General features: G+C 42.1%; 2 protein-coding genes across 11 annotated transcripts in view; both read left to right on the forward strand.

Moving 5' to 3' along the window:
• The window catches only part of galnt16 (UDP-N-acetyl-alpha-D-galactosamine:polypeptide N-acetylgalactosaminyltransferase 16), a 36,842-nt gene extending 20,274 nt beyond the window's left edge, over nt 1-16,568 (forward strand). Inside the window, exons 7-15 of the mRNA XM_030044864.1 lie at nt 4,175-4,262; nt 4,668-4,752; nt 6,258-6,361; nt 7,941-8,067; nt 8,537-8,629; nt 10,265-10,348; nt 10,855-10,981; nt 12,524-12,640; nt 15,626-16,568. Of these exons, the coding sequence (XP_029900724.1) occupies nt 4,175-4,262; nt 4,668-4,752; nt 6,258-6,361; nt 7,941-8,067; nt 8,537-8,629; nt 10,265-10,348; nt 10,855-10,981; nt 12,524-12,640; nt 15,626-15,769 (969 nt within the window). The 3' untranslated portion in view covers nt 15,770-16,568. The remainder of the gene's footprint in view (nt 1-4,174; nt 4,263-4,667; nt 4,753-6,257; nt 6,362-7,940; nt 8,068-8,536; nt 8,630-10,264; nt 10,349-10,854; nt 10,982-12,523; nt 12,641-15,625) is intronic.
• A 1,588-nt stretch (nt 16,569-18,156) lies between these two features.
• Nucleotides 18,157-26,854, forward strand: part of numb (NUMB endocytic adaptor protein) — a 44,139-nt gene continuing 35,441 nt past the window's right edge. For all 10 annotated transcript variants that reach the window (XM_030044379.1, XM_030044386.1, XM_030044381.1 and 7 more), the window contains exon 1: nt 18,157-18,293. The gene's annotated coding sequence lies outside the window, so the exon portion shown is untranslated. The remainder of the gene's footprint in view (nt 18,294-26,854) is intronic.

Consider the following 26,854-nt stretch of genomic DNA (forward strand, 5'->3'; position numbering starts at 1 on the left):
TCAGCTTTAAAATGACAATTTCTGCCGATATGTCACGCTGATATGTGAAATAGGTCAAAGTTGTGCCTGTTGTCAGGATTGTCTCAGGGAGCATCATCCAAACCTGTTTCAGCAGGATGAACCTTACAGTTTTGTTTGAAAGAAAATGTTATATAAAAATAAATATGGCATGTTTTACATAACCTAAGTTGAATTAGTTTTCTTATTTTGCCCAGGGAATGTGCACATTTTGAAAAGTAGTGTATTTTACATCTTCATCTGCGAGTGGGCCTTCACAATAAGAGTAGCCATAATAATGTTTTAATTCCACTACAGGAGAGACTTGTTCTCTGCAAGTAGGTGGAAAAAAATATGTGCATATATCGACATCGGTATGTAAGCAATCACCAAAAACATTGGAAAATATCATATTGAATATCGGCAAAAAAAAAAAATCCAGTATCATTCATACTTAATTGATACATAATCAGTTTTCTGCTCATTGTATCTCAGGGCTCAGAGGATAAAGGTGCAATCCATAAAATTGTGGTGTTACAAATTTGAATCTGGCCTATGACCCATATGTCTTATATTCACTTTTGGCCACTTTGCTGCTGCATTTAGTGACTTTTCAGGACGGCCATGGCAACTTTACTTCTGAAAAGCCACCAGTGACCAACAAGTTCAATTTCCAGTTCAAAATTCAACAGCAAGAATGTGCTAGAAATAAGTATAAAAACAGTTAAGGACTTGAAAATCCATTCTAAAATAACTAAATGCACATTTCCTCACACACACACTTCACACATCACAATGATTCATGAATAATTAATACTAAACTTAAATCCAGAGCGGCTTAGTTGGTCTAGGAAGGGAGAAGATGTTTTCACTTGCTTCCAGACATTTAATAATAATTACTCTTCTTATATTTCTAAATTAATTTGGAAGTTACAAATCCAAGGAAAGGCAGAGATCAGGATGACGCCTCTTGGCAGTTCATTCACAAACTCTCCTCTTTACATCCAAGTCTCCAGTTTACATTTTCATCCACACAACAATAAATCTCCCGAGCTTCACTCAGACAAGAATCTTGATGAAAATATCTGACTTGAAGCCATGTCGTAAATATTCATTACGCCATATCAAGATGCTCTATATCATGTTGTGATCAAGAAATCCTATTGTTCCACTTCTAACATCAGCATCCACAACATGTCTCCTCCCTCACACAACATTGCATCGTCGTTGTGGCACAGGAATGCACGACTTCATCGACCGCATGATGCTCGTGCAAAAACGCAGCCAAATCTTTAAATAATCACCTCCTGAACAGACAATCGACCAATACGCAGCCTCAAAATGTGTGAGTCGACATGGTCTGCATTCCCTGTAGACTCACTGTAGCTGAGATTGTGTGGGAAAATGTGAACAATGTAGAAACAATTGAGTCTACAGGGAATGTGGATGGTGTTGACTCAGTCATTTTTAGGGTGTTGCAATTTGTGTGACACCCCAGTGGTCACGAAATGATAGAGTGTTGCAATAGTCGTAAACCAAATTACAATGATAATGTAATTTAATAAATCTAATTGAATAGGCATAAATGGAAACATCATTATAGGCTGTTCTTTATCAGTTTTGGCTCCTCCAAATGAGCTGATTCCCAGAGCATTTGGCAACAAATCTGCAAGGCTGATGCCAATCTGCGCCTTGTCCTTATCTAGTCCACTGATTAGAAACGGCTCGGTCTGTTCACCGCAAACGGCAAAATTCCTCCACAGACAGTATGAGTAGTCAGTGTGTAAGCAGTCTGTACAGCAAACAGAGAAGCCCAGCTTGTGACCTTTAGCCCCAGTCACACACTGTGTCCTCTGTTTGTCTCTTTACTCAGACACCAATGTGACATTACTGGGTGATGCAGCACTGAGCACTTGGAAACTGTCAGAATAAGAGCCCACAAAGCACATTTCCATCTGAGTAAAGCTATCCTGTTCTATTATATTCTATTCGATTAACTTTTCTCTTCTCACTTCTCATGTAAGGCATCATGCTGATGCTCTTAACCCAAGTTACTGACAATAGTACGGCAGTGGAATACATTTTTAAAGGAATATTCCAAACTTTTGGACAAAATACCTTTTTTCCCCGATTTCCCCTGTACTTGAAATGCAGGTACAAATGCTATCAAATCCACATGATACACTGTGTAAATAAGGCACGATCAGAGTTGCTGTAAGGTTTATTTTTTCACTTTGACGGAGCCAGGCTAATGACTCCCATAGACTTCAAGTCTTTATGCTAAGCTAACATGAAATGCTACCCATAGGAGCTGAACCACTGGATGTACAGAGCAGAAAATGGTATTAAACATCTTGTCTCAAGCAAGTCAGAAAAAGGACAATTCGCCCACAACACTGGAGTTACTTTTTCAGCAACCACATCTAAAGGGCGCCGAGTACAAAACCACAGCTCTCATATAATATATAAAACATATTCAAAGACAGAGAGAGAGAATTAAAGAAAGGGAGGGAGGAGAGGGATTGAGAGATCACTGACATCCCTTTTGGATGTTCGGCCTCTTTATGCATTAAGAAATCACAGTGGCTCGTTAAAAGCCCAATAAAACGAATATTGCTTGAAGCTGTTGAGAGCATCACTTTCCAAATTGGTCCCTGGCAGAGTGGCATTTCACACTCCCTCTTCCCCCGCAATCTCTCCTGCAATGAGCACAAAGTTCACAGTGGGTTCAGCCTCTGAGCAAAGAGAGGGATGGCTCTAATTGGAAACAGTCATTCGGATTGTCCCAAAGTTAAGCTGTCCAGCTACACAACCAGGCTAACACTCACACACACACACACACACACACTCACACACACACACACACACACACACACACACACACACACACACACTCACACACACACACACACCCTTTGAGCAAACAGTATTGGCATGTGAACTCAGTCGCAGACAGACAACACACATACACACATTCTCACATAAACACACGCTATCTACTATCAACAGCTTGCTCCTCCGTCATGTTTACTTTAGGGCTCATGTTACTTCTCGAGCAGCAGGTTTCTTTAACCGTCCACGGACATTTCTGCTGGCCCGAGCCAAAATGTGCCAAAATGAATGTCCACTCCGAGCTGATTTCTATGGGAAGAGAGGGCGTTTTGGCACACTGAGAAATAGTTATGCAACAAAACAGTACCAAAATATCCCACTGAAACAAAAGTCTATCATTTTGTGACTTTAATGATGTTTTGCTCGACCAAAAATGAAATTATATGTGTAACAATCCACTTAAGTGGAGGTATTTTGTAATCATCTGATAATTATGGAGTAACAAAACCAAATTTGAGGAATACAGGGGTGACAATTTTCTTATAAGGAGGGATTTATTCAGTATGGCTCTACTACTGTGTAACTCTTTTATTGAAGGGGCAACAAGCATCACTTTGTTTTCCAACCCACATTCCCTTCAATAATTACCCTTTATTTATGTTTTTTGGTATGTGCTCAATAAGACAATAGTCACACCATAATTACTTAATAAGTCCCTCATTATTTCAAAAGTGTTACCCTGCAACTTCCCAGAATTTGGTTTTGTTACCCCACAATTAACCTACAAAATAATTACACAATAATCACACCATTGCTACTTAATAAGTCCCACATTATTAGAAAATTGTTACTCCTTAATTCCCCAGAATTTATTTTGCTTTGTTGTCCTATAACTGCCCCATAATTACAGAATAGTTACACTGCAATTTGTGGGTTGTTACAGTAACAGTTTAATATAGACAATGTTGCGTGGTCTAAAAAAAAAAAAAAAAAAAAAAAGTTTTCTTAAATTTATGTCATTTTTGTCTTTCTTCTGCCTGTGGAGCTGAAATTGTCCATCCTGAGCTGTTTCCTTGGTTACTAGTGCAGGGCATTAGTGTAACCATACTTTGACAAAGCGTACTTATTTAAAAGTAAAATTATTTCTTGGAAAAGAACAAGTGCGCACATAAGAAAAAAAAACAGCAAATAAAAAAAATGAGTTATTAGAATGTGTTTCCTCCACCCTTGCAGAGCAATAAAACACAGCCCGGGAACATTGTATGTGTCAATATGAAATGTTATAAGAACTGGCTCCATGATAGTTTGTAAATCAGTAGGTTTTTTCTTCTTTCCATCCATCCAGGACCATACGCGAGTGGTCAGCCCCATCATAGACGTCATCAGCCTGGACAACTTCGCCTACTTGGCTGCCTCGGCCGACTTGAGAGGAGGTCAGTGTCAGACGAGTAGTAATAACACATAACGGGGCAGCTGCCAAGTGAAATCTTTGCTTCTCCGTGTTTACATGATCCATTTTAGAAGAGCATTTTTCATCACCATCATCATCATCCTGAGACCGGCCGAAAACCAATTCAAAAGCCAAGAGAGGATTTTGAAAATGGATGGAGGACATTCTGAAATAAGGCAGTTTTTTTCCCTACATATCTGAGAGACAATTTTCTTATCCAGCAGCAGTGAATTATAATAATAAAATATACAGCAAGGACTTATAAGGTGGTTTAGTTCCCTTTAGTGTGCGATTCAACAAGAGCCTTGTTCCTTGGGACTTGTATACATTATAAAAGTAAAAGTGCTCAGTTTCTCTTCCTGTCTCTCTCTCTCTGTGTCTCTTTCAGGGTTTGACTGGAGTCTGCACTTCAAATGGGAGCAGATTCCTATCGAGCAGAAAATGGCGAGGAGCGACCCGACGCAGCCAATCAGGTTCGTGCACTTGTTGCTCCCCCTCTTCCTCTGCGTCTTCCTCATTAGCTTTGCGCTGATTCCAAACTTGAAGACGTTCATCATCGTCGTGCATTATTTATATGTTTCAAATGTCACGGATTGTAGACGCAGTCATTTCTCTCTGTATGCAACAGCAACCAAAGCAAAGGCGGTGCAGCACACTGATGTCCTTGATTAAAATGTCACATGTGAAATGTGCCTCTTCACATGTGAAAATTTGAATGTCACATGTGGATTTGCCATTTTTCACATGTGACTGGCAATGTTCACATGTGAAAATAAAACAATGTCACATGTGAACTAGACATTTTCACATGTGATTTGCTATTTTCACATGACTGAAAATTTCCATATGGGATTTCACATGGGAATTTTTTTTTATAAGGGATATGAAACATAATACCGTCATAAATGCATCACACACTTGTGCCAGTGTTTAACATCCTAGATGAAGCGTTTTCCAACTGTTTCAATGTGATTTTGACCAAAAGGCTGTGATATGAAAAGTTAATTTGGTGTTAAATTGTTCAGAGGCCATCCTCGAACACTCACAAATCCATCCAGTGTGGTGAGATTAAAACACACTGTTACAATAATCACTCATACATATTTTGTATCATAACAGTTTCTGGTTAATTAAATCGGAATTAAATCAAAGTTTTCCTCATTTCACTCAGGACCCCCTGGAGGTCCCTCAAGCACCCCAGTGGTCCGTGTGCCCCACTTTGAAAACCACTGAATTAGACTTCAAATAGATCCAAAAAGCTTCAGTCACTCCAAACTGCATCATCAGTTAACTTAAAAAAAATGTTATGTTTTTTTTTTTTTTTTTTTTTTTGTGTGTGTATTTTATTCCCTATCAAATATTGCTATTGCTGAACTATTGCTTATAAGGGGATCTGAAAATTCACATCTATTTAAATCTCGGCTCAAAGTGGACTTTTTCAGCTTTTTCTTGGTGATCTTTTGATTTTTATTTAATATTACCATATGCTTTTCTTTTCTAATAATTCTTTTCATCTTCCTATTTCTTCCTATTGTTTTATTCTAATTTTATCCCACTTGCTTGTGATTTTATTCTACCTATCCAACACTACTTTTGTTTTAATTTTTTAAATATATTGATTATAAATTATTTTTAGATGCCTTCATGTAGATACACAAATATACTATATATGCGATGTGCTATGCCATATACTATGTTATTATGTGTACATTAGTCTCCCTGTTCCTCTTTTTAGTATTTCCATTTTTTATCAGATGACATTTTTATTATTTGCTTTTCCTTTCTGGATGTTATGCACCTTGTTCTGCACTCCTGTGTGAGAAAAGTGTTATGCAACAGTGCCACGTTTTGATTAATTGATTGATTATATGATTTTTCCAGCGTAGGGGTTTAAGCATATTGTCAGTCGCTCTGGAAAAGAGAGCAAGTTAAACTCAGAAAATGTGAGCTGCTCCTCTCTGGTCTCTCTGGGCTGCAGGACTCCAGTCATCGCGGGCGGGATCTTCGTCATGGACAAGAGCTGGTTCAACCACCTGGGCCAGTACGACACCCACATGGACATCTGGGGCGGGGAGAACTTTGGTGAGCTCGCTGATAGCGCCTCACTTAACTGTAACTAGGAAACAAAGATTTTATTAGCATTTAATTCCCACTGCGGCCGATGCTCTTCCGAGTGTCCTGAGGCAAGCTCTGCACTCTGACCCCTCTGGCCGAGTTCATGTACTCTGCATTTTTGCCTCAGAGGAATAGACGATGACACGAATTAAACATGCCGACTGAAATGCTCTTAAAAGATCCTATAAAAAAAGCATTTCGCTTCGTATTCTCATATTTGGGTGCTTGCCAGTAAACTTGAGAGTTGAATTTTTAAACTCAAACCTCCCTAGAGGAGGAAAGAGGACGGGGGAAATGGGAATAAATAAATGAACAGAGTGTTTGCTCTGTGTTGAACATGATGAATATTACTGTTTACGAACACAAATCCTCTCTCTGGAAAAAAATACGGCTCTACATTTTGGAAAACACACAGCTGATTTTAGGAGCCAGAGGGTGATGAAATTCGCCTCAACACATAAATAATGATGTAAAATTCTAGTTCAACTGAGGAAAAGAAGAACGGCAATTCCTCGTGTCATATTTTTTTTTTCCGCCCTCCTTGACATTGACAATATCCTTCAGCCTAGTTGTGGCGTACCTGCCTCTGGACGGCTGCAGATGCTGTCAGACGCTGCTGTCCTGCTCGCTGATGTGCCACATGTGTCCTTGGAACCGGCAAGGCAGCAGAGCGTTTAATTATTTGCTGCAACAGCTTTCGTACCGCTGATTTACAGCGCACAGCCATCTGGTGCATAAAACAATGTAGCAGGTGAACACACAGCCAGTCCAATACTGAGACAATACACAGCTGATATATGTGCATCACATAGAGGGAGACAGAACAATAGATCGATAGATAGATACATAGATAGATCACTACAGCCAATCAAGTCCTATTCACCGATCAACAGAGATGCGGCACGATTGTTAGATGCTCTAAATTTCCTTCAATGTCCAGCTAACCTCATGATACAATATATATCATAATACTTGGGATGCAATACACTTTGTGTCATCATACATTGCAAAACTCTACAGAATTGAGTGGAAATATATGAACAGAGCTTAAAATTCACCGTGCACCTGGGTAGACTAATAAAACTTGCGACATATAACCTAATAAATGGGGTGACAAAGTAACGCAAGACAATTCAAAATTCATATTCCAAGTTGTTAAAAGAGAATTGGCGCAGTGCACGATGCAATAAAATGTAAATGTCATAACATCATTATGAAAATGAAGCGCAAGAGCAATATATATTGATACAAGGAGCTGGAGTATGAGTAGACTGTTGGAAAAAATATATATGGCAATACTCGGCTGTCTCATTTTTAAAAAAAAAATTTTTCACAGCTATACTAATTTATGCACAGACATTAACATAGGACCAAACAAGAGACCAAACATGCATATCTTTAATTTAATTTCAATATAGGCAGGAAAAGACTGAACATGCATAAGTGGCTGAGACCAAGACAAGTTCAAGTCAGCAAACAGTTGAAGCTGAAATAATTCAACAGGCCTGCATGCTCCGTCTCATGAGGTGTGACTGTCGCTCCGCAGAGCTCTCTTTCCGGGTGTGGATGTGCGGCGGAAGCCTGGAGATTCTGCCCTGCAGCCGCGTGGGTCACGTCTTCAGGAAGCGGCACCCGTACGACTTCCCAGAGGGCAACGCTCTCACCTACATCAAGTGAGTGGGCCGATCTGTCATCTGCCAGGCGCCTCTCGCGTCCTGCACTCTGTCATTACACTGCAAGAAAAAAGAAATCTCAAACTTTTAAGTATTTTAATCTTGCTTTGAGCCATAAAATCTTCATTTTTCCTCAAAACATGCAAAGAAACAATTGATGTTGGGTGAGAAAATGTCACATTCAGCTTGTTTCAGCTTTCCACAGGCGAGTGATTTGTTATAAAATGCCACCAGGCAGTTTCACAGTTTGGTATTAGTTGCCAAAATGTTTTATTTGTTGCAAAAAGCTCCAAGACTGCAAGTGCGAGAGGAAAATTTCTTAGAGTGGAGATTTTTTTTTGTAGTGTAGAGCTGCTTTCTGGAGGCTGGAGGCTGGCATCTGCAGCGCTGTATCATTAGAGCGGATGCTGCCTGCTGCACCATCATTACTGCGTCTGAGCGGCTGTTTTGTCTGTCTGTGTCCACGCAGGAACACACGGCGGGCAGCTGAGGTGTGGATGGACGAGTATAAACAGTACTACTACTCTGCAAGGCCCTCGGCGCAGGGCAAAGCCTTTGGCAGGTCAGTCAATAATCCTGTCCCTCCTCTCAGCAGCCCAGATCAATGGTTTTCAAGCTATGGGTCCCGGCCCACTGCTGTTTCCAAGCGTGGGGACAGGTGGGTTGTGGGAAGACTGCATCAGTGCATTATGTATCATTCAATAACAGAGAATAGAGCTGCAGCTGGGGAATGGAAGCAGCCCTCTTAGCTGCCTGACAACATGGAGGCGTTTTTAAAAGCAGGAGCAGTCGATGTGCTGCCTAAAACAAAGTTTGCACTCCGAAAAATAAAAACTTTGCCACATAGAAAATGTGCTGAATCATATCCTGATTACTATTTTGTATCCTGATGTGAGGAAGCCCTAAAATGTGCCCTCAGTTTCCAAGGTTATTATAGTTTTGCATTTTTCATTAGTTTCATTTTTATTTCCTTTTGACTTCTTGTTTGTTTGCTGGTTTAGTTTAGTTTAGTTTAGTTTTTAATTTCATTTTTTTTTTTTTTTGGGAAAATGCTCAGTTTTAGTTTAGTTTCTGTTTCTTTCTTTTTTGGTAATCTGAGGCATGCATGATTGCTGGCATTCAGAAAGGTCAGAAAAATATTGTGTAATAAAAACGCAACAAAACATCATACCATTTCAAAAATTGTATTCACTTAGAACCTGTAATCAGCCAAATAAATTGACAAAAACAAAATCTTAAGACAGTTTCTCCACGATTTTAGTTTACAATTTCTGTCATCTGTTTTGCAAACAAAGATGACATTTTCAGTTAGTTATTGTTTTTTGTTTCATTAATGCTAAAAAACCTTTCACTTTTTTTGAAATGTGGTAACATGCCAGAAATTGAAATCATATGTAATGTCTGACAAATAATAAAACATTTTTTAATTTGCTGGTATTCAATGGAAGACAGTTATTTTACAAGTTTATTTGTCCTCCCCAAATATTTTGGTGGGTTTTGGGACAAATAGTGCCTCTCATCATGGGAAAAGTTTGAGAGCTCCTGGCCTAGATAAAGGTTAGTTTATAGATTTATTGACCTGTCTCTTTCCCATGTCTCTCTTTACTTTCTGTTTCGTGTTTTGAAAGAAAAGCACCACACACTGTGCACATATCATGTATCATTTCAGTCAAGCCATCCGGTGAAACTAACAGTTGGTCCATGCTGATGTTCCCATAACAGATTTCTCCAGCTGTTGAAGGGGTTTGCTGCATTTCCTCCATCCTCCCGTTTTCTTTTCTCGTGTAAAGTGCTTCGAAGAAATTTCTCATTCGGCGCACATGCTTTGGTAAACACCGCCTGAAAGCAGCAATAGCCGAGAGAGCGTGCTGTGATTGTGGATTATAACAAAACGCCTTCTCTTGGTATTAACAGGAGAGATTTATCGCTGGTTCAACATTATTAATAAGCTCCCCATTAGCAGAGCCTGTACATGCAGCTAAGTTCTCCCCGCCAAGATCAGCAAGACTCTGACTGCTGTCCTCTGGGCTACCTTTAGGCTGATTTCAAGTTTACTGTGCTGAAGTCAATCTCATTTAGTGTCTCTCTCTCTCTCTCTCTCATTCTCTCTCGCTTTCCCCCATCCCTCCCGTTTCTTCCCTTCCTCTCTACTTAATCTCCGTCTTGTTCTTTGTGTCGGTGTCTCCTCCTCGCGCAGCATCGCAGACCGCCTGACACTCCGACGGAAGCTGAACTGCAAGCCTTTCCGTTGGTATATGGAGAACGTCTACCCCGAGCTGAGGTATCACTGTCACTCTGCATCTCCAAGCAGAGGAACTCATCCTATTTTAAGCGTGTTTTTTTTTTTTTTTTTTTTTTTTGCAGAGGCATGACATATAAATACATGCAGGCTATCCAGGTACTACTGTGGCATCTGTGAACAGCGAAGACAGCAAAATCCGCCTTCCACACGTCATAACAGGGCGAACAGAAATAGAAAAAAATTATTTAAAGTTTATTCACCAGTGATTTGGATGGGAGGCTCTGAGCGGGGAGTTGGTGTCCCAGCTTGTTTCGCAAACCAGGCTTCACCTCTCAGGGTGTCACTATACAATGCGACGCCTGCAGTTAATTTAAGGCCTTCATACAGTTTTGTAACTATGTATTGCTGCTGTTGTTTTGCTCTAGGAGGGAGCGTTACCTAGCAGCATGATTCAATTAGTCGTGAGAGCAACCAGTCAATTCAGTCCATCTGCTGTGCGCTGTTGTTTCCTCGCTCTCACTCCTCTCTGTCAATGGCTCCCCCAGGATCCCCGAGCAGGAAGCGGTGTCCAGTGTGCTGAAACAAGGCGGGCTGTGTCTGGAGACCCATGGAGCGGACAGCCTGGGCCTGGCTGAGTGCAGGGGCACAGGAGCAAACAGGCCACAGTCGCAGGTCAGCGCTCAAACACTAGGGGGAGACTGTGGGCACGCAGTGTTAGACCTGGCTCCAGCAAATACAGTAAATGTGCACAAATTTGCCCTGATGGCACTCATACAGCAGCTAATGCGGTGATATGAGTGCACATTTCAGTCCAAGGGTGCAGTTGTGGTGGCGTGAATATCAAATATGTGAAAGGTTACTTGGTTTTTTATATGCTGAGGAAATTGTATGATCTTCTGCTTCATGAAATCCATTGAAAATTTATTTTATAACTTGTACTTTGGCTGGGAAGTAATAATATTGTTTATTATCTCTCCATGGAATCTGATCGTGATGATATTGTGGAAATATTTTGATATCATGTGATGCATAATTCTGTTGTCTCATTAGATGATAACAAGCAAATGTTATTAATGCAACTTAATAACTGTCAAAAGGACACACAAAACATTTAAAGGAACATTACTTGAAAATATTTTAATTTGATATTTGTAAAATATTATTTTGTTTGCCATCACACTTAATAAAGTCATACAGTTCTATGCGATTAACATCCATTTGACTATTTAACATGCATCAGGCATGTTGGAATGACCTTAAAGATCCTTAAGACTGTGTGATGTTAATGTGGATTTGAATCATATTGCCCGGCCCTAATTTCTGTGATGTTTGGGTGTCGCACAGTTAAAAGCTGTTAGCATCATTTTTCCTTCTGTGAGATGTGACATTTTCATCTCGCAGCGGCAGCCTGTTAATCCCAGGGTCCGCCAGTCTCCTCAGCCTGTGACCCAAATGAAAATGAATTTTCTTTCACGCCGGCTTGCAGAGGACACACGAGGACCCGGACTAAATGCCAAACCACAGTTTAAGAAACACCGAATTAGCCGGTGGTGCCACTGTACCACCATATTAAATAGGATGGCAGCTGGGCTGAATATTACAGTGCTTTACTTGGGATGTTTGTAGCCTGCGACTGTGGTTGAGATGAAGGATGGCAAGTAATAGAAAGACAGCAAGACGTCTCCAACAAGGAAAATAAATAAATCTGTGTGGCTCAAGCCTGTGAACTCGAGAATAACTTGGCACAGCTGATCCACACTCCCTGATTACCTGGACAGAATCATAGCAGTTTGAAATGTGGATATTTGTAAAAATTTGCAATCCAATAAAAGTATTTCCTCCTGTGAACAGCTGGAATTTTTTGAGGTATTGGCATAACACCTGAAACCACTGTCTATAAAAAAAAAAAAAAACTTCCTGGATTGCTGAACACTTAATCCTTCACAGTAAAATGCATAAGCAAACCTGAAAAGCCACTATGTTAAATGCAGTGTTTGCTCCCAGGTTGTTATGCACGCTATGAAAAATAAATGGCAACTGATGCAACATTTAAACGTGTGGGTGGTTAAGCGATCATGTGCAGCAAACCTGCAATTTCACAAAATTTGTTTTGACAGTCAGATGACCTGATCTTGTGTCCACTGTTTTTTTTTTTTTTTTTTTTCTAACTTAACACCTGTAATTATTAATGCGTTCTCCTGTATCTTTCTACAGAGGTGGGAGCTTGTAGAGCCGCTGATCCGGCAGCAGGACCTCTGCCTGGCCATCACAGCCTTCACAGCAGGGTCAAAGGTCAAGATGGAGCCCTGCAACACAAAAGAGCCCAGACAGGTAGGAGGGAAATAGAACTAGTGCCTTGAGAAAAACTGTAACAACAACAACAACAAAAAAAGCTTCATATTTTCAAAATTTCCAGTGCTCCAGTGGCTTAAAAAAACAGATCAATTTTTTAATTTTGCTACTAAGACTCGCTGATACTTAATACTGACATTTTAAAAGACTTTCAAAAAGAATTATGTACCACAGTGCTATATTTCCATCTAGGGAAAAAAAAAAAACAGCGACATCAGGCCTGTCCTCCAGTTTCTGTAATGTATATCCAATTTTAATGTGAGCCAATCTGTGAAATTTTTATCATCTTGTCAAGAACATGTTAGCCTGTTATCCATTAAAAGTACCATCTCTTGCTTTAATCTTTCTCTATTAGTCATTTTAAGAGTATGTCTAAATTTTTCCAAACATTCATCTCTGGTGTTGGAACGCAGCTGGTCATTTGTTCTTCAAGTGTCACTCACAGCGGATTAAAGTGAGACATGAGACGCTTGGAGGTGGCTCCAGGACACATGATAAGCAGCCTGCCTGCCGATGAGAGCAGGAGGCTGAGAGACTGATGGCTCACAGTGGCCTTGTTGTGCTGATGCAGCTCACGCCAAAGGGAAAAGAGTCAGTTTTACAGACTCGGTAACACAGGAGATCCCATAACTTCAGAGCCCCACCCTGTTTCTTCTTTCTCGTCCTCCCCCCCTTTCCGTCCGTGTTGAGCATTCAGATCCCTGCCGGACCAGCGCTGGCTCCACCGTTGACTTATGACATTGAAAAGGGCCTTTTAACTGGAAGCATGTGTGTGAGTGTGCAGGACTCTGGCCAGCCCAGGCTCTCATCTCTCTGCAGGCACTCTCAATCCTTTGAGACTGCTTTGGGAGTCTGCCCATCAATAAGCAGCCTCTTTTGCTGTGGGAGACGTTTGGCCTCTGTCATGAGTGCTTAATCCACCAGAGAGAAAATTAGCTTGTTTTTTGACCTTTCCTCTCTCAATGAATCATATCACATTTAACCCTTTGAGCGACAACTGATTGGTGGTTCCTTTTTGTAAAATTTTTTGCGAGGGCACATTCGTTTCAGCATTGATCTAGTGTTAGGGTTAGGCTGACATGACATTTGCCTGAGGCTGTAAAACCTGCAATGAAATTTTATTGTCTTTGAACATCTATGTTTTCATTTAATTGCTCAATAATGTTTTTTTTTTTTTTTTTTTGCGATTTCGTTTTTCATTTAATGTGCCACAAGTCTCCCCAACCTTTGAATTGGTTCAGTGAGGTTTACAGAGCTGCTAACCCTCCAAGAATTTAATTCATGTTCTCTAAGATGAGAGTTTTAGTGTTTCGCGATGATCTAAATGCTGTTTCCACCCTGACAAAAACTTAAATTCTCGGGAATCACTGACTACTTGGAATATCAGCACAAAATATTAGCTGTCTGCTGCTTCAACACAAAAATACTGGTATTTGTTTTGGCCTTCAAATACCATCACATTCAAACTGTATGCAAACTGTTAAGAATTATAATGCAGTTTGTGCTGTACGACATAAATGCTGTTACTCAATTCTGTACGTTGTGAACTCTGTCTCTCACTTTCACAAGCAGACACACACATATACACAAATACATCCCCTATCACACCCCCACTCATGCTTCAGCGTACTCATTCCTGTCACACACACTCTCCTGCACCTTCCAAGAGATTACGATTAACCCCCTACTCTCCTCTACACTTTGATAAGCCTCCATCTGGCTCCACGAACCTCTCCTTGGCGCCGTCACCCTCCGTTGTTGCTCGAAGGTCTGCTCCGACTATTTAATCATCGAGCTAATAAACCGAATCAGTGATTTATAGACAGCCTGTTTATGAGGAATACAGTTCCCTCTTGCTCTGTTCACTTTGTTCTCAGGTTTCTTCTAAAATGTGCTCAGCCGCTTTCACTCACCATGTGTTGGTGACTGGACCCTTGGGAGTATCCATTACAGAGACTATTACATTTATAGGTCATCAGAGAATCAAATTTGCTAGTTAATTAGTGGAAACAAATGTATACAAAGTAATTATTTCATGTTTTGGTAGCCAATTAATAAACAGCCTCTCTGGCTTTCTGAACGAACATGGACTTTTGAATTGCAATTGCCAAAGTGATCGACGCAGTGTGTGACCAAGTGGTGAGTGGGGGATAAATGAGGATGGCATTGCCAATGTTGAGATGATTAAATGTGCTTGTTAATGTTAAATATAAGGTGGAGATACGAAGGAATAAATGAGTTGCCCATCCAGCTGTATTATCTTTTGAAACTTTATTTATTCAGCTCATTTTCAGCAATGCCCTGCTTCATATTCATACAGTTAAATAAATATACAGACACCAGAGAGCTGACCAGTATTAGATCAGCGCTCTGTGATGGAACCACCAAGCATTTCCACTGAGATCTCCATGTCTTTATCGGGGCATGGGGGCGTTCAGATTGGACGATTAGAAGGCTGTTACTCAGAGAGAGAGGGGAATGCTGCTTATTCACTGTCCCCACCCAGATTTTCCCAGCTCCTCTTAGGATCTGAACTTGTGACCCTCAGCTGACAAGCCCATTTCTCTGACTTTTAGGCCGCAGTTTAATGCATCTCGACACAATACCGCTGAATCCAGTTCGATGTAAGCATTACACTGGAGACAAAGTGAAAGCAAATTGTTTCTCATTCCTCTGCGAGATGGCAGGCTGCCATGTTCTGCTGCTGGCTCTACTATGATTTTTCCACTCTGAATACAACAAGTCAATCACTCATGTGATTACTGTAATCCAGCTCTGACTCAGTCCATTACTCACTACTGACTTGAAACTCCTGCACCGATGCACATCATTTATGAGATTGAAGTAATACAAACCAGACGATGCGCGAGCACTTTTGTCCTGTCTATAAAACTAACTGAAAGGGATGCACTCGTGTTTTGACCTCATTCTTCTTTATTCTCTGCCCACCAACTCGGCTCGCAGAAATGGAAGCCAAGAGGCACCGCGCTGCAGCACATGGTGAGCGGCCTCTGCCTGGACAGTCAGCCCCTGGCCGGCCCTCCAGCCATCACTCAATGTCGCCCCCAGCTGGCCAGCCAGTCCTGGGAGCCGCAGCTAATCACCTGAAAGATCAGAGGGAGAGGGAGGAGCAGAGCAGATCCTGGCCCTGGCCTGCAGAAGGACTCAGGGGATCACATCTGCACACTGTCTGCCGCCTTGCTGAGGGATGAAAGGAGTGAGGCTGAGAACTGTATTTTTGTGATGTCTACTGCGAGCTCCTGTTCGATGTGTCTGGATGACAAGAGCATCAGTGAAAACATTTTAAGGCCTTGCTGAGCGAATCATCGGAGGTCTTATCTTTTCTGTACAGCGCTTCATCCTGTAAGGATACTGCGGTTCTTCTAGGTAATCTAAGCTTTTCACTGAAAACTGTTGCACATTTCACTTTTTTTCTTTTCTGTATCTATCCTGGTCGACAAATTGCTTAAAATCGGACTGGTGAGGACTGCCTCAAAACAAACAAGTACTCTAGCAAATGTGTTGAGGTGCACTTACTCTGACTATCTGACTTAATGTCACTGCTTGTCTTGTTGCCTAGTCTTAGGTTGAGGCATGTCTGGTGACTGTGTGGACCAGGGCAGCTTTATGTGTAGCCAACCAAGACCTGAGCTTTTTTTTTTTTTTTTTTTTTGGATTTATTTTTTATTTTTTTAATGCTGAATAGCAGTCTTGAAGTACCATGCAAAGCATCATCAGGAACATTATTTATTGTTTTGCATGGTCAAACCCAAAGAATGTTTTTTTTTTTCTCTCTCTCAAAGATTTTATGTAAATATTGGAAGCAGAATACAGCTTGGATTTTGTGTAAAGTACCCTATATGTTGTTTGAAAAATAAAATGTGCTAACAAATCCAGTTGTAAATAATCGGTGTTTATGTGAACTTATTGATTTATGCTCTTGCAACTGATTTTAATACGCAATAATATCACACCAGAGTGCAGGACAAGTAGCTGCAAAGACAATTTTCTGTCTATCCATCCAACAATCTATGGCATAGAAACGTCTTGGAACTAAAACTTGATAATGTTGTATTCATTCAGAATCACTGTGGATAAAAATGCACACTGTCTAAAACGTAAGTATATATTACCAGATCCTACAGAAATCTGTCTCAAGATCCACCTCCAGGGATCTATTCATAAAAACCTGAGACATTTTCAATAGACACTGCAAGCAATGTAACATGAGTAAATGTGAGTATGAAACTCGCTCCGGTGAATTGACACAAATTTTCCCATCGCCCGTGCACCCTCTCATCTCCCACCTTGTTTCACCTGAAGCTCATCTTGTCACTGTCTAAAACTGGCAAACACATAATTATACATCACTGCATGAGATTACCCACTTCAAAGAAGACCTCCGAAATTTGAGTCAAACTGTGCATTCAGAATGGGGAGGCTTGCAAAAGTGACTGCAAATATTTCTTAGGAAATCAAACAAAACATCAAAACATGAAGATACCATGACAATGCAAATATATAAGATAAGATACAGCTTTTTGTTGGCTATACCTTATGAAGAAAAGCCATACATGCCAAATTGGCTGCTGAAAACCTTTAATGTCACAATAGCACAATTTCCCTATGGTGACCAGAAGGGGGCAAAATAACCTAAGAGACAGCAGACTCTCACCAGCCTTATTTTATGACTCTTACTCGACCTTGACAGGTTGATGGATAGGCGCTTGTTGTAAAAAGGAGCAATAGAGAGGATTAGGTTTAAGATAAGGGAGAATAAAGGGGCAAGAAATAAAATCCAAGAGAGAAGGAAAAAAAAAAGAGAAAGCAGAAAAGTGGAAAGGATGACACAGACATGACATTCATGAATAAAACAGGTTTGGCAACTTTGTTAGAGTGGTTTTTTTTTTCTTCTTGATTTTGCAACTCTGTAGGCCACAAACTGCACCAGTCTGGGTTTCAGCAGGGTTTCATCCCTGCACATAGCTATGTGAGGAATGCTGGCTAATACTGATAAACTACTGGCCTTGTAAAGGGGGCCGGGGTTTCATCATCAGGAGTGGAGGCAAACACAGCAAAACCTGAAATAAGATCTCTTTGCTGCAAAGTGACTGGGTAATATGATTTTAATATGAAGACCCTCACTGTTCTCAACTTGTTTGAGGCCCAAACAGAGAATATTATAGGTCTCATTAAAACATAATTGTCATGTGGGGACCCAGGGGAAAATTGCACAAGACTCCTGGGATTTAAAGGAATATGGTGCAGATTGCATAACAGGCGGATTTTGGGAGATAATGGTGCAGACATCAGGTGATGGATTGCTTATTGCATTAAATAGTTTGCAGGTATTGCACCTAAAGTCCTGTGTATTCGGGGGTTACGCTATCGTCAATCGATCACCTTGAATCTGCCTGCCTCGTCCAATCAGCGTGCAGGGGGGCGGTCCGTTGCTAAGGAGGAAGTTTGGTTGAGTCTCCGCGTAGCAGCCATTCAGCAGCAGTGGGAGAAGCGATTGGACTGCGAGCGTCTCCCAGCACTTTCTGTGGAATTTGAATTATTTTGGCACTGTTCGTGAGAAATAGGTGACAGCGTTAACCGAACATCTTCTGGGTCGCAACGCCGATCGCAGGTAGGTTGAACAAGGCGCCGGGGTTGTCTGATTAGCCCGTCGGTGAGCCAGGCTAAACATCATTATCCGTTAGCTGTGTTTCTCCAGCGCGGCTCAGAATTAACGTTAGCTCCCCGGCTAACGTTAGCTGCCGTTTTCGGCTTTCCTGGGTGCCAGCTGCTTAATGCGGAACCTGCCGGACCCAATTACATGTCATTTAGCTCGCTCGCTAACCTAACAAGACAAGGAGATAAGAGTGTTAAAGAGTGGCGGTGGAAGGTGTGAGGCTTTCTACCATCCTTCGCAGGTGGAGAAGGTTTGCCCCTGCCCTGTCGACTGCCGATGGGGCTAAGGCGTTAGCAGGCTAGCTAGCTAGTGAAGTAGTTGGCACTTGGCTTTAATAGTTACCTAACACTCACCTTACCTGGCCAGGAGCTTACTCAGCAAAATAATAGACCCGGCTTGGACCGAATCAGTGGGGCAAACTTGTCAGCTATCTCACATTTTTAGATTGTTAATTCGTGTAACATTTTTGTTGGTGATCTAGTTTAGTACGCATATGGTGCATTTGCCAAAACGCAGCTAAGTTTAGCGACTGTGTTTGAAAATGTGTCATGTACAGCCCGAGCAGCTGGTTTAAAAATACAGCTTCTCAGCTTGGACGTCCACCGAAAGCCAACCCAATCATTAGTCAGGTTGCCAGCCTCTGGACACAAACCGTGACTCAGTCTGATGCCCAGGATTTTTGTGTGCTGTGATAATGTGCCCTCAGTTATATTCTCTTTTATGGTAATCATATCAGTTCCAGACCTTTTGCTTGCTAGTTTGGAGTTCCTTCCTTGGAGTAAATACAGAGCAGACATTTCAATTCAGTCCGGCGGCCATGGCTGAATAAACATCAGTGGTTATATTACCATCAACATGCAGGCTTTGCTGAGTGTTCATTTCACACAGCAGCACAAGTAACCCATCTATTTAGTTGAAACGCCCTGTTCATTGGTCAGGACAACACAATTTGGATGCCCTAATTAGCTCTGCCACTGTTATTTTGTTGATGGTGGGGAGAGGGGTTGTGTGAATTGGATTTGTAGACTCTGAGATACAGTTTTGTTGAAGTGGTCTAATTGTCACCACTGAGTGTGTTTAGTTCTGATACATGTCACTCTCTTTAACATGGGATAGTGTCACATCAAAGTCCATGGTGAAATTTGGTGAGCCAGCGGGCCATAACTAGTTAGAGAAGATCGTGAGTTGTGATTTGCAAGGTATGTCTGTTTACTGATAAGCAAGTCTGCATTTACCTGCCAGTTTTCTGCATGGGGTTTGTCATAATTCTCTCTCCTAGTGAGGCAAATGCACCTTATGCATTGTGGCTTGCAGGTAATTTCTTCAAGTTTTCAAACATAACTCCTTCCTGAGCTCATCTCCATCAATCCATTTATGCACCTGCTTCTTTGTCTTGGTCCCACTAATGTTCTCCCCCTTCTTCAGTGTGTATGTGTCTCATATGCATGAGTTGCATGCCCTGTGCATGTGTGGTTATCCTCCTCCAAGGTCCCATGCCTCGTCTCCCCCTGTGTTGTCCTCCTCATTGTCATTCCTCTCGTCCTGGCTGCCAGGACTGCTCTTTGGCTGCTTTTCGTCCTGTGTCTGTCTGCTGCCTCAGCCGAGGCTTCCTGCTGCTTCTGTTCTCATATTGTCTATTAGTGTGTTTTCTTGCATTTGTTTTATGACTGTAATGTTTAATTTGCTCACTGGGTCGACGCCTATTGTACACCTGTCTGGCCAGGAATGGCCCTTCTCAAGATTTCCTCCATTTTTTCCTCAATCCAGTTGGTTTTTTCTTGCCCACTAGGTGGATTAAATAGGGGGGTGTTGTCCTATTTGTTATGAACATGTGGGCATGTAAAGTCTTTTGAGACTGTTAACACTTATATTGGGCTCTAACCCTGAACTTGAACTCATCTCTTGAGAGCAGAACAAGGCAGATGAAACTGGCCATCAAACCCACTGTACCAGTCTGTTGGCTGTTTGAGAGAGGAGGAGAATGCATGAGTGAGTCTCTGTCCAAACCTTTGTGATTTCACTCTCAGACTTTACTCTCAAATATCTTGCCCTACTCTCTAAGGAGAGGGCCTTTCTTGGCAAGGAGCTGTCCATGTGACTGCTGCACAGTGATGCAACACGGGCAGATAAACTATCTGTACAATGACAGTGCTTTCAAAGGACCTCACTTTCTGCAGTCTCACTCTACCCTGATGGCAGTGAGATATTGTTGCTTCCAGCTTCATTGTCAGCTCAGCTTCCAGTCCGATGCTATGTTGAATCCATCTGAGATGATGACGGGGGGAGAGATATGCCCGTGTTCTTGCTTTTCGACACCAGACTGTTTGTATCAGGGCATGTCGTCTGTGCCCGTCTCATGACTGCTCACCAGACCTGTTAGTTTTTTGTGTCGATCCTTCCTTTAGACTGAAGTTTTGATATGGGTCATTGAATGTACTGACTGATAAAGTCAAACAATTCTGGTGCATGATGTCAACATCACTGTGCAGGAGGTTTGTGTTCACAGTAAGCCTGTTCGGAAAGCAAACGCTGAAGAGGTTAGTCCTTCATTTCGGCTTTGGTGGCACAAAATATTTACACCAAAACGCCCGACAATCCCAATCTCTGTTCCCTTCCAAGTAGATTGTTCTTTGGTTTGTTAGTAGTGAGAGCATAATCCAAACCAACAACAGTAACTGTCCCCACACCGCAAGGTTTTATGGGTATGAGGACACCAGTGTTTATATCTGATGGCCAGCAGTTGCTCATCCTTGGAAAGCTTAGCATAGTGAAATTAATGGAGGGTAAGCCATAGTCTGGACTGATGCTCATACTCAGTTATTTCCGCATATGCTCTTAACTGGTATGAACATGAGAGAGGTAAAGAAGTGCAGATATTAAGTTCACTGTGTTTATTTAAATACATAAGTATTGACCTCCCACTTCAACTAAAAGCTCTAGACTCAGAGGATAACAGTTTACTGAAACTTACTAAACAGAGTAAAGAAGCTACTCTTGATTACTCTTGATGTTTGCTTGTAATTGGGCAGTATGGGCCTAAATAAACCAAATAGTGAAATACAGCAAAGTAAACATTTCCACAATGGTTTAGACCAAAGGAAATTAGCTGCAGGTGTGACTGTATCTAAGGACTTCGCTAACACCCAGGGCCATGTGGCAATTAGTACATTTGCATCATTAGGAAGAAGGCATACCATCTGCACTTGTTAAATTTACGCACAGCCCCATATTCTGAGCTGATTGGGACCGGATCCAACAGAGAGACTCTGAGAAGATTCTACCAGTGGGGAGATATTAGAATCAGGATCTCAAATGTGCTGCTGACCCCATTTCAACATAAGTAGCCTAAAATAGGTCCTGAGAAGCTGCAGTGTTAGTTTGGACTGTTTGCTGTGTATGTTACTGAGTGGTGTTATCTTTTTTTTACCATGAAGGCAAGTAATGATTGTCAACTTTTCACACATATCAGTGACTTTGAAAGATGTTGTCTTTAGGAAACTGCTTGTACGTAGATGTGATAAACACAAAACCAAGGCCAAGGAGTGTGTTTTCTCCAAGTCATGCCTTATTTGTCTCTGCAGGCTGTTAGACCTAACAAATTGAAGTCAATTTGGCTGCATCAGCAGCTATTTTATTATAAAACAGTGTATGGGTGGGTGTTTCACAGTGTTTTGTAGCTTAGCACACAAACTTCTTTGATGGTCCCCATTTGAGACAATATCTCCCACTCTTAATTAGGTCCAGTGGGCTTTGAGCTCCTCTTTTTGCCCTGGCTCTTGAAGCTGTGGATTAGGGCCGGTGGGGGGAGTCTCTGTATTCAAGGAGTTGTCTTTCAGGTTTGCCTCCCTATCTCTCTCTCTCTCCTCCCTGTGCATGGTATGGGGCTCAGAGACTCCTTTGTCTCTCACCACCACCCCTGGGCCCCTATATAGAGCGATACCTGAGCCTCCTGGGCTGGAACAGCTCATGCTTTATTCAGCCCTCTGATCTCTGCTTTAATTACGAGTGACCCAGGACGGGAGTGACTGGTGGTGTATCTCAGAGGGTGGGAACATCATGCCAGCCACCGGCGCCAGCCAGGATGGTGGATGCCCAAGCCTTGTGGCTGTTTTGTGTACATCTGTCACCTCACAGAGTCAAATACACATTCAGCTTTTAAATGGCCATGCTAAAGTCACTAATAGATTACAGAACCAGTGGATTAGAAATGAAAATAGACAAGCATCTCTTTCTAATCTCTATCAGACCTTCATTGTGTGATCTGCTGTTGGTCAGTTGGTCAGATTTTAGGATTCAGGGAGGATGTTTGAGAATGGATGTATCCCTATGTCTGGCTGTGCAGTTCCACTTTAGGAGCAGATGAGAGAATCTTGATGTGCAGTTGCTGCAATAACTCCCCAGGTGACGTGTGTGTGTGTGTGTGTGTGTGTGTGTGTGTGTGTGTGTGTGTGTGTGTGTGTGTGTGTGTGTGTGTGTGTGTGTGTGTGTGTGTGTGTGTGCGTGTGCGCGCGTATACGTGCATGTGCGTGTTCATGTGTCTAATGATTCCATGTCCACAGCTATGGGTCATGGTGATATCATAACCTCACACGCCATGCACAGTTTCCATCTACCTGAGCAGGCAGTCTGCACGCTGCCTCTTATGCGGCTCTGTCTAATCTGCAGTACAGTCGCGGGCTTTCTGGGTCCTGCTGTCGTCACTCCAGACTAGCATCGACGTTGCCGTGGCTCCCGTTTCCTGGTAACCACAGCGGTTGCTGGGTGATGCTTTGATAAGTACATTATGACCCAATGGCGCACAGAACAAAATGTCCAGAAAGTTGATTTCTCTCCCATCAGAACCACCAGTCATCTCCCCTCAGCTGATTGAGGCTAATACAGGATTGCTATATTCAGTATCTGAAGTAAACTTTTTTCTCCATTAGCCTTTGTGGCAGGTAAATAGAAACTACTCAGATTTTTCGACAGTGCCTCTTTCCACCATATTAACAAGGGTAGAAAACTATGCAGAAAACATTACAGTTGCATCCACAATCCTTAAGATGAGTTAACATCCGATTTATTATTCATGACATTTTCCCACTTCGTTTGAGTGAGAATTGTGTGTATTATTTATTTAGTCACAGACTCACATTTGAAATTTAGATACTCAGGAACTTTGTACTTTCTTCAGTAGCATTGTATTGATGACAGTCATTACTGCTTTCTTCAGCAGTATTGAATTTCAACAACGGCTGAACTTGTTTGCTCCCTTCCTCTTTAGTGAGCTTTCCCCAGGCAGGTGTTGCCTCATTAAGAGGACTGGTACTTACTTTCCAGATGGCATGAACTTACAGCACATGTACCATTGACTGAACTGTGTGTTGCGGTGGGCTGTGTCAAGTGTTGGGTGCAAAGAGAGACAAGTGGGTGGTAACGTTTGCTGACAGCATCTCTATACATAGACTATCAATGAAAAATTGATTGCTGACTGACAGCCAGGGTGCGATTTGTGACAGCCGTTTGTTGGCCGTCATTCGAGGAACATAACCATGCACTGCCTGTCAGTAGCCAGGTGCTACAGTCATATTTGTTATCACATGCAATTGATAGATACCATGGTTTAAAAAAAAAAAGGACTTGGAAGGCATTTCTTCAGTATTAAAAGTTAATACTTGTAACCCCATTTGGAATCTCATAGATCAAATGTAATGTAATTTTTGTGTAGTGACCTGACCTGAAAACTAATTATCACAGTTTGAATTGTGTTATTATCAGCCAATACGTAATGTTCTTTTCTATGAATTTCTATCAGAAGTGAAAAAGGTCCAGATTTATCTATAATTACGGAAAAAAAGCACCAGATTCCCTGCACATGGAGCATGTAGTTATGCTGTTATCAAATCAGCCTGGTAAATAGGCTCCATTTCCCCTAGTGTAGCATCTCTCTTCTCCCCGGGCCTCGCTGTTACGAGATCAGAGTCTTCTGCTGACTCATGGTTTACTGGGAAGCTCCTTCTGGCCCATATGGGTCTACTTGGACCGGCACTAGTTGTTGTGTAACAGGAGCGTGCCTGATCCAAAGTCCACTGGCTACTGTGGTGCTGTTAGATAACTGTATAGGATATGAGTAGGCACAAGACTCAGTGAAACATCGGGGAAACTCAGGTTTTGTGATGTAATTATGTTGTTTTCTACCTGCGGCAGTGATGACCAGGATAATCAGTGATCTATCAAGGCGGTGTGAGGGGTCTGGGAATTGTCTGGGGTCAGCGTGGTGTCGAGAAGGGAGGGAGAGGCAGTGCAGCAAACAACACAGCAGCCTAGTCTAATCGATGATGAACACTCACCACCGCAAGAAAAATGTGTCAATTATTAATGAGCTGAGTGTCATGTTCTGCCTCAAGAAGTGAGGCCTCGTGTTTGTTTTTTTATCGCTGCTGCTAGCTCACATTTGTGCCAGTCAGACACAACCACAAGATTGTTGGTGAGAGAGCAAGAGGGGAGAAGCACTATTCATTTGCAAGCGTGCACGCACTCACATTTACTGTGCTTTGTCAGTCCACACTCCGTCAGATAAAGTGAAGCAAAGTAGGTAGAATGTAGATACCTTTTTTGGGTGGGAGGGGGTTGTCAGCAGAGGAGGGTGGTGGGGAGTGCGTTTCCTGTGTGTTGCATCAGTGTGCAGCAAGTGCCACCTTCAGCACTGCAGCTTTTTTATCACAATCACAGGGACAGAGGTGTGTGTGTGTGTGTGTGTGTGTGTGTATGTGTGTGTGTGTACGTATGTATGTCTACATTTGTGCTCATGTTGCGTGCGTACAAGAGAGTGTGTGTGACAGAGCCCTTAAGATATGCCTTACATGTTCACTCACTCCACGCCATCCCACCAAGCGGTCTGGAGAGAGGGACGGCTGGCTTGTGAGAGTGCCACTGTGCTGAGTCGACAGGAGGGGAACAATGGCTTCGCTGTGCTGCTTGTCCGTTTGGCCGCCTTCATGCAGCATTTCAGCAAGGGGCACCGTCTGCTTTTGGCTCTGTGCGCCCTGTTGACCAGGCCTTTGCCTGCTGGTCACTGACCCGTTGTGCCCGCGCTGCCTGCAGCTCGTCAGGCCTCTGAGGGCCGCCGATTATCCCACAGTAATTGGTGCCTGGGCTCAGGCTGATCAAAGGAGCCCAGCTGATTGTGGAGGCCTGGTAATTTTCCATTCTCTGATGCTCTGCAGTCCCTGCCTGCTAGCCTGTCTGTCTGTCTCTCTGCCTGCCTGCCTGCCTGTCTGCCTAAACTCTGTCTTTGGCTGGTGAGGGAGAGGCTTAAGTAGCCTGCTCTTCTCATAAGGGATGGCATGGGCTTTGCATGCCCTGGCCAGAAATGACTCCTGCCTCATCAAGTAAACCGAGATATATGGAAAGATGAATCCAACTCAATTTCTCACACAGTCAGTGCTTACAGACACTATCCTCTAATTGAAAACTGATGAGTTCAATCCCCACAGCCATTGTGTCTCCATCAACAGCCTTGTGAGCTGGGAGAGTGTCCTTGAGCAAGATGCTGAATCCTTAAATATTCAGTCATTGCAAGCTGGATAAGAGCATCAGTATAGAGTAACTTTCAAAATGTAAAATGGCTTCATTTCCTGCCTGAGCTTCATCTCTGCTGCAGAGGGAGAGGCTGACTGCTAGTCTGCCTGCTAGGCTGTGTGAATTGACTTCCTCTGTTTGTACTACAACTGTCCACTCCACCTAAAAGAGCTATAGGCTACACCTTGTGGAATGAAATGACATGTGGTCAGACAAAGGGATTGCTGATATGTAAGAGCAAATGACGGGTATGACTATCATAACAATCTTTGTGAGACCCATGCTTACAGAAAAGTCCTGTCTGAATTTGAAAGTCATCTGTCTTTGAAATAATCAGAATCAGAATCAGAATACTTTATTGATCCCCCCGGGGGAAATTACTTTTTGTTACAATAACAACTCCCACTCCAAGTGTAAAGTAAAAAGAGCAAATAGTCAAGAAAAATAAAGAAAGGAATATAAATATAAATATATATAGAATAAAAAGAAAGAAAAAAATATATGTACAAGTGCAAACATGGACAGGAGTTATTGCACTATAGGTTATAATACTGGTTTGTTTTTGTACAGAAACCATTCATATTATGATCTCATCCTCACAAAGTCATAGTCTAGCTTCAGACCTCTACAGGTGCTTTCCAGTCTGATTTCCAGAAAATGCCTCCACCCCAGAGCCATATATGGGAAGAGGTATTTACCTGTAGCTGTAAAATCATCAAATTGGTTCTCTGTACTTCCTGACACAGTTTTGCTAAAGTAACCACGCAAAAACAAAATTCCAGTCATTGAGCAATCCCTTGTTATGCCAATATTGCCTAGCCACAAAATGTAGTCCGAGGAAGTTAAACACCCTTGGGGGTTTAAAAACACATGTGACCCCGTCAGCATGTCAGCTTTCCTAGATATAAGGTGTGTGCTGCATCACAGATCTCCTGGGTAAACAACCAGGTAGCGCT

The sequence above is a fragment of the Myripristis murdjan genome, chromosome 22 (genome assembly GCF_902150065.1).
Source record: "Myripristis murdjan chromosome 22, fMyrMur1.1, whole genome shotgun sequence".
In the NCBI taxonomy this organism is placed as follows: Eukaryota; Metazoa; Chordata; class Actinopteri; order Holocentriformes; family Holocentridae; genus Myripristis; species Myripristis murdjan.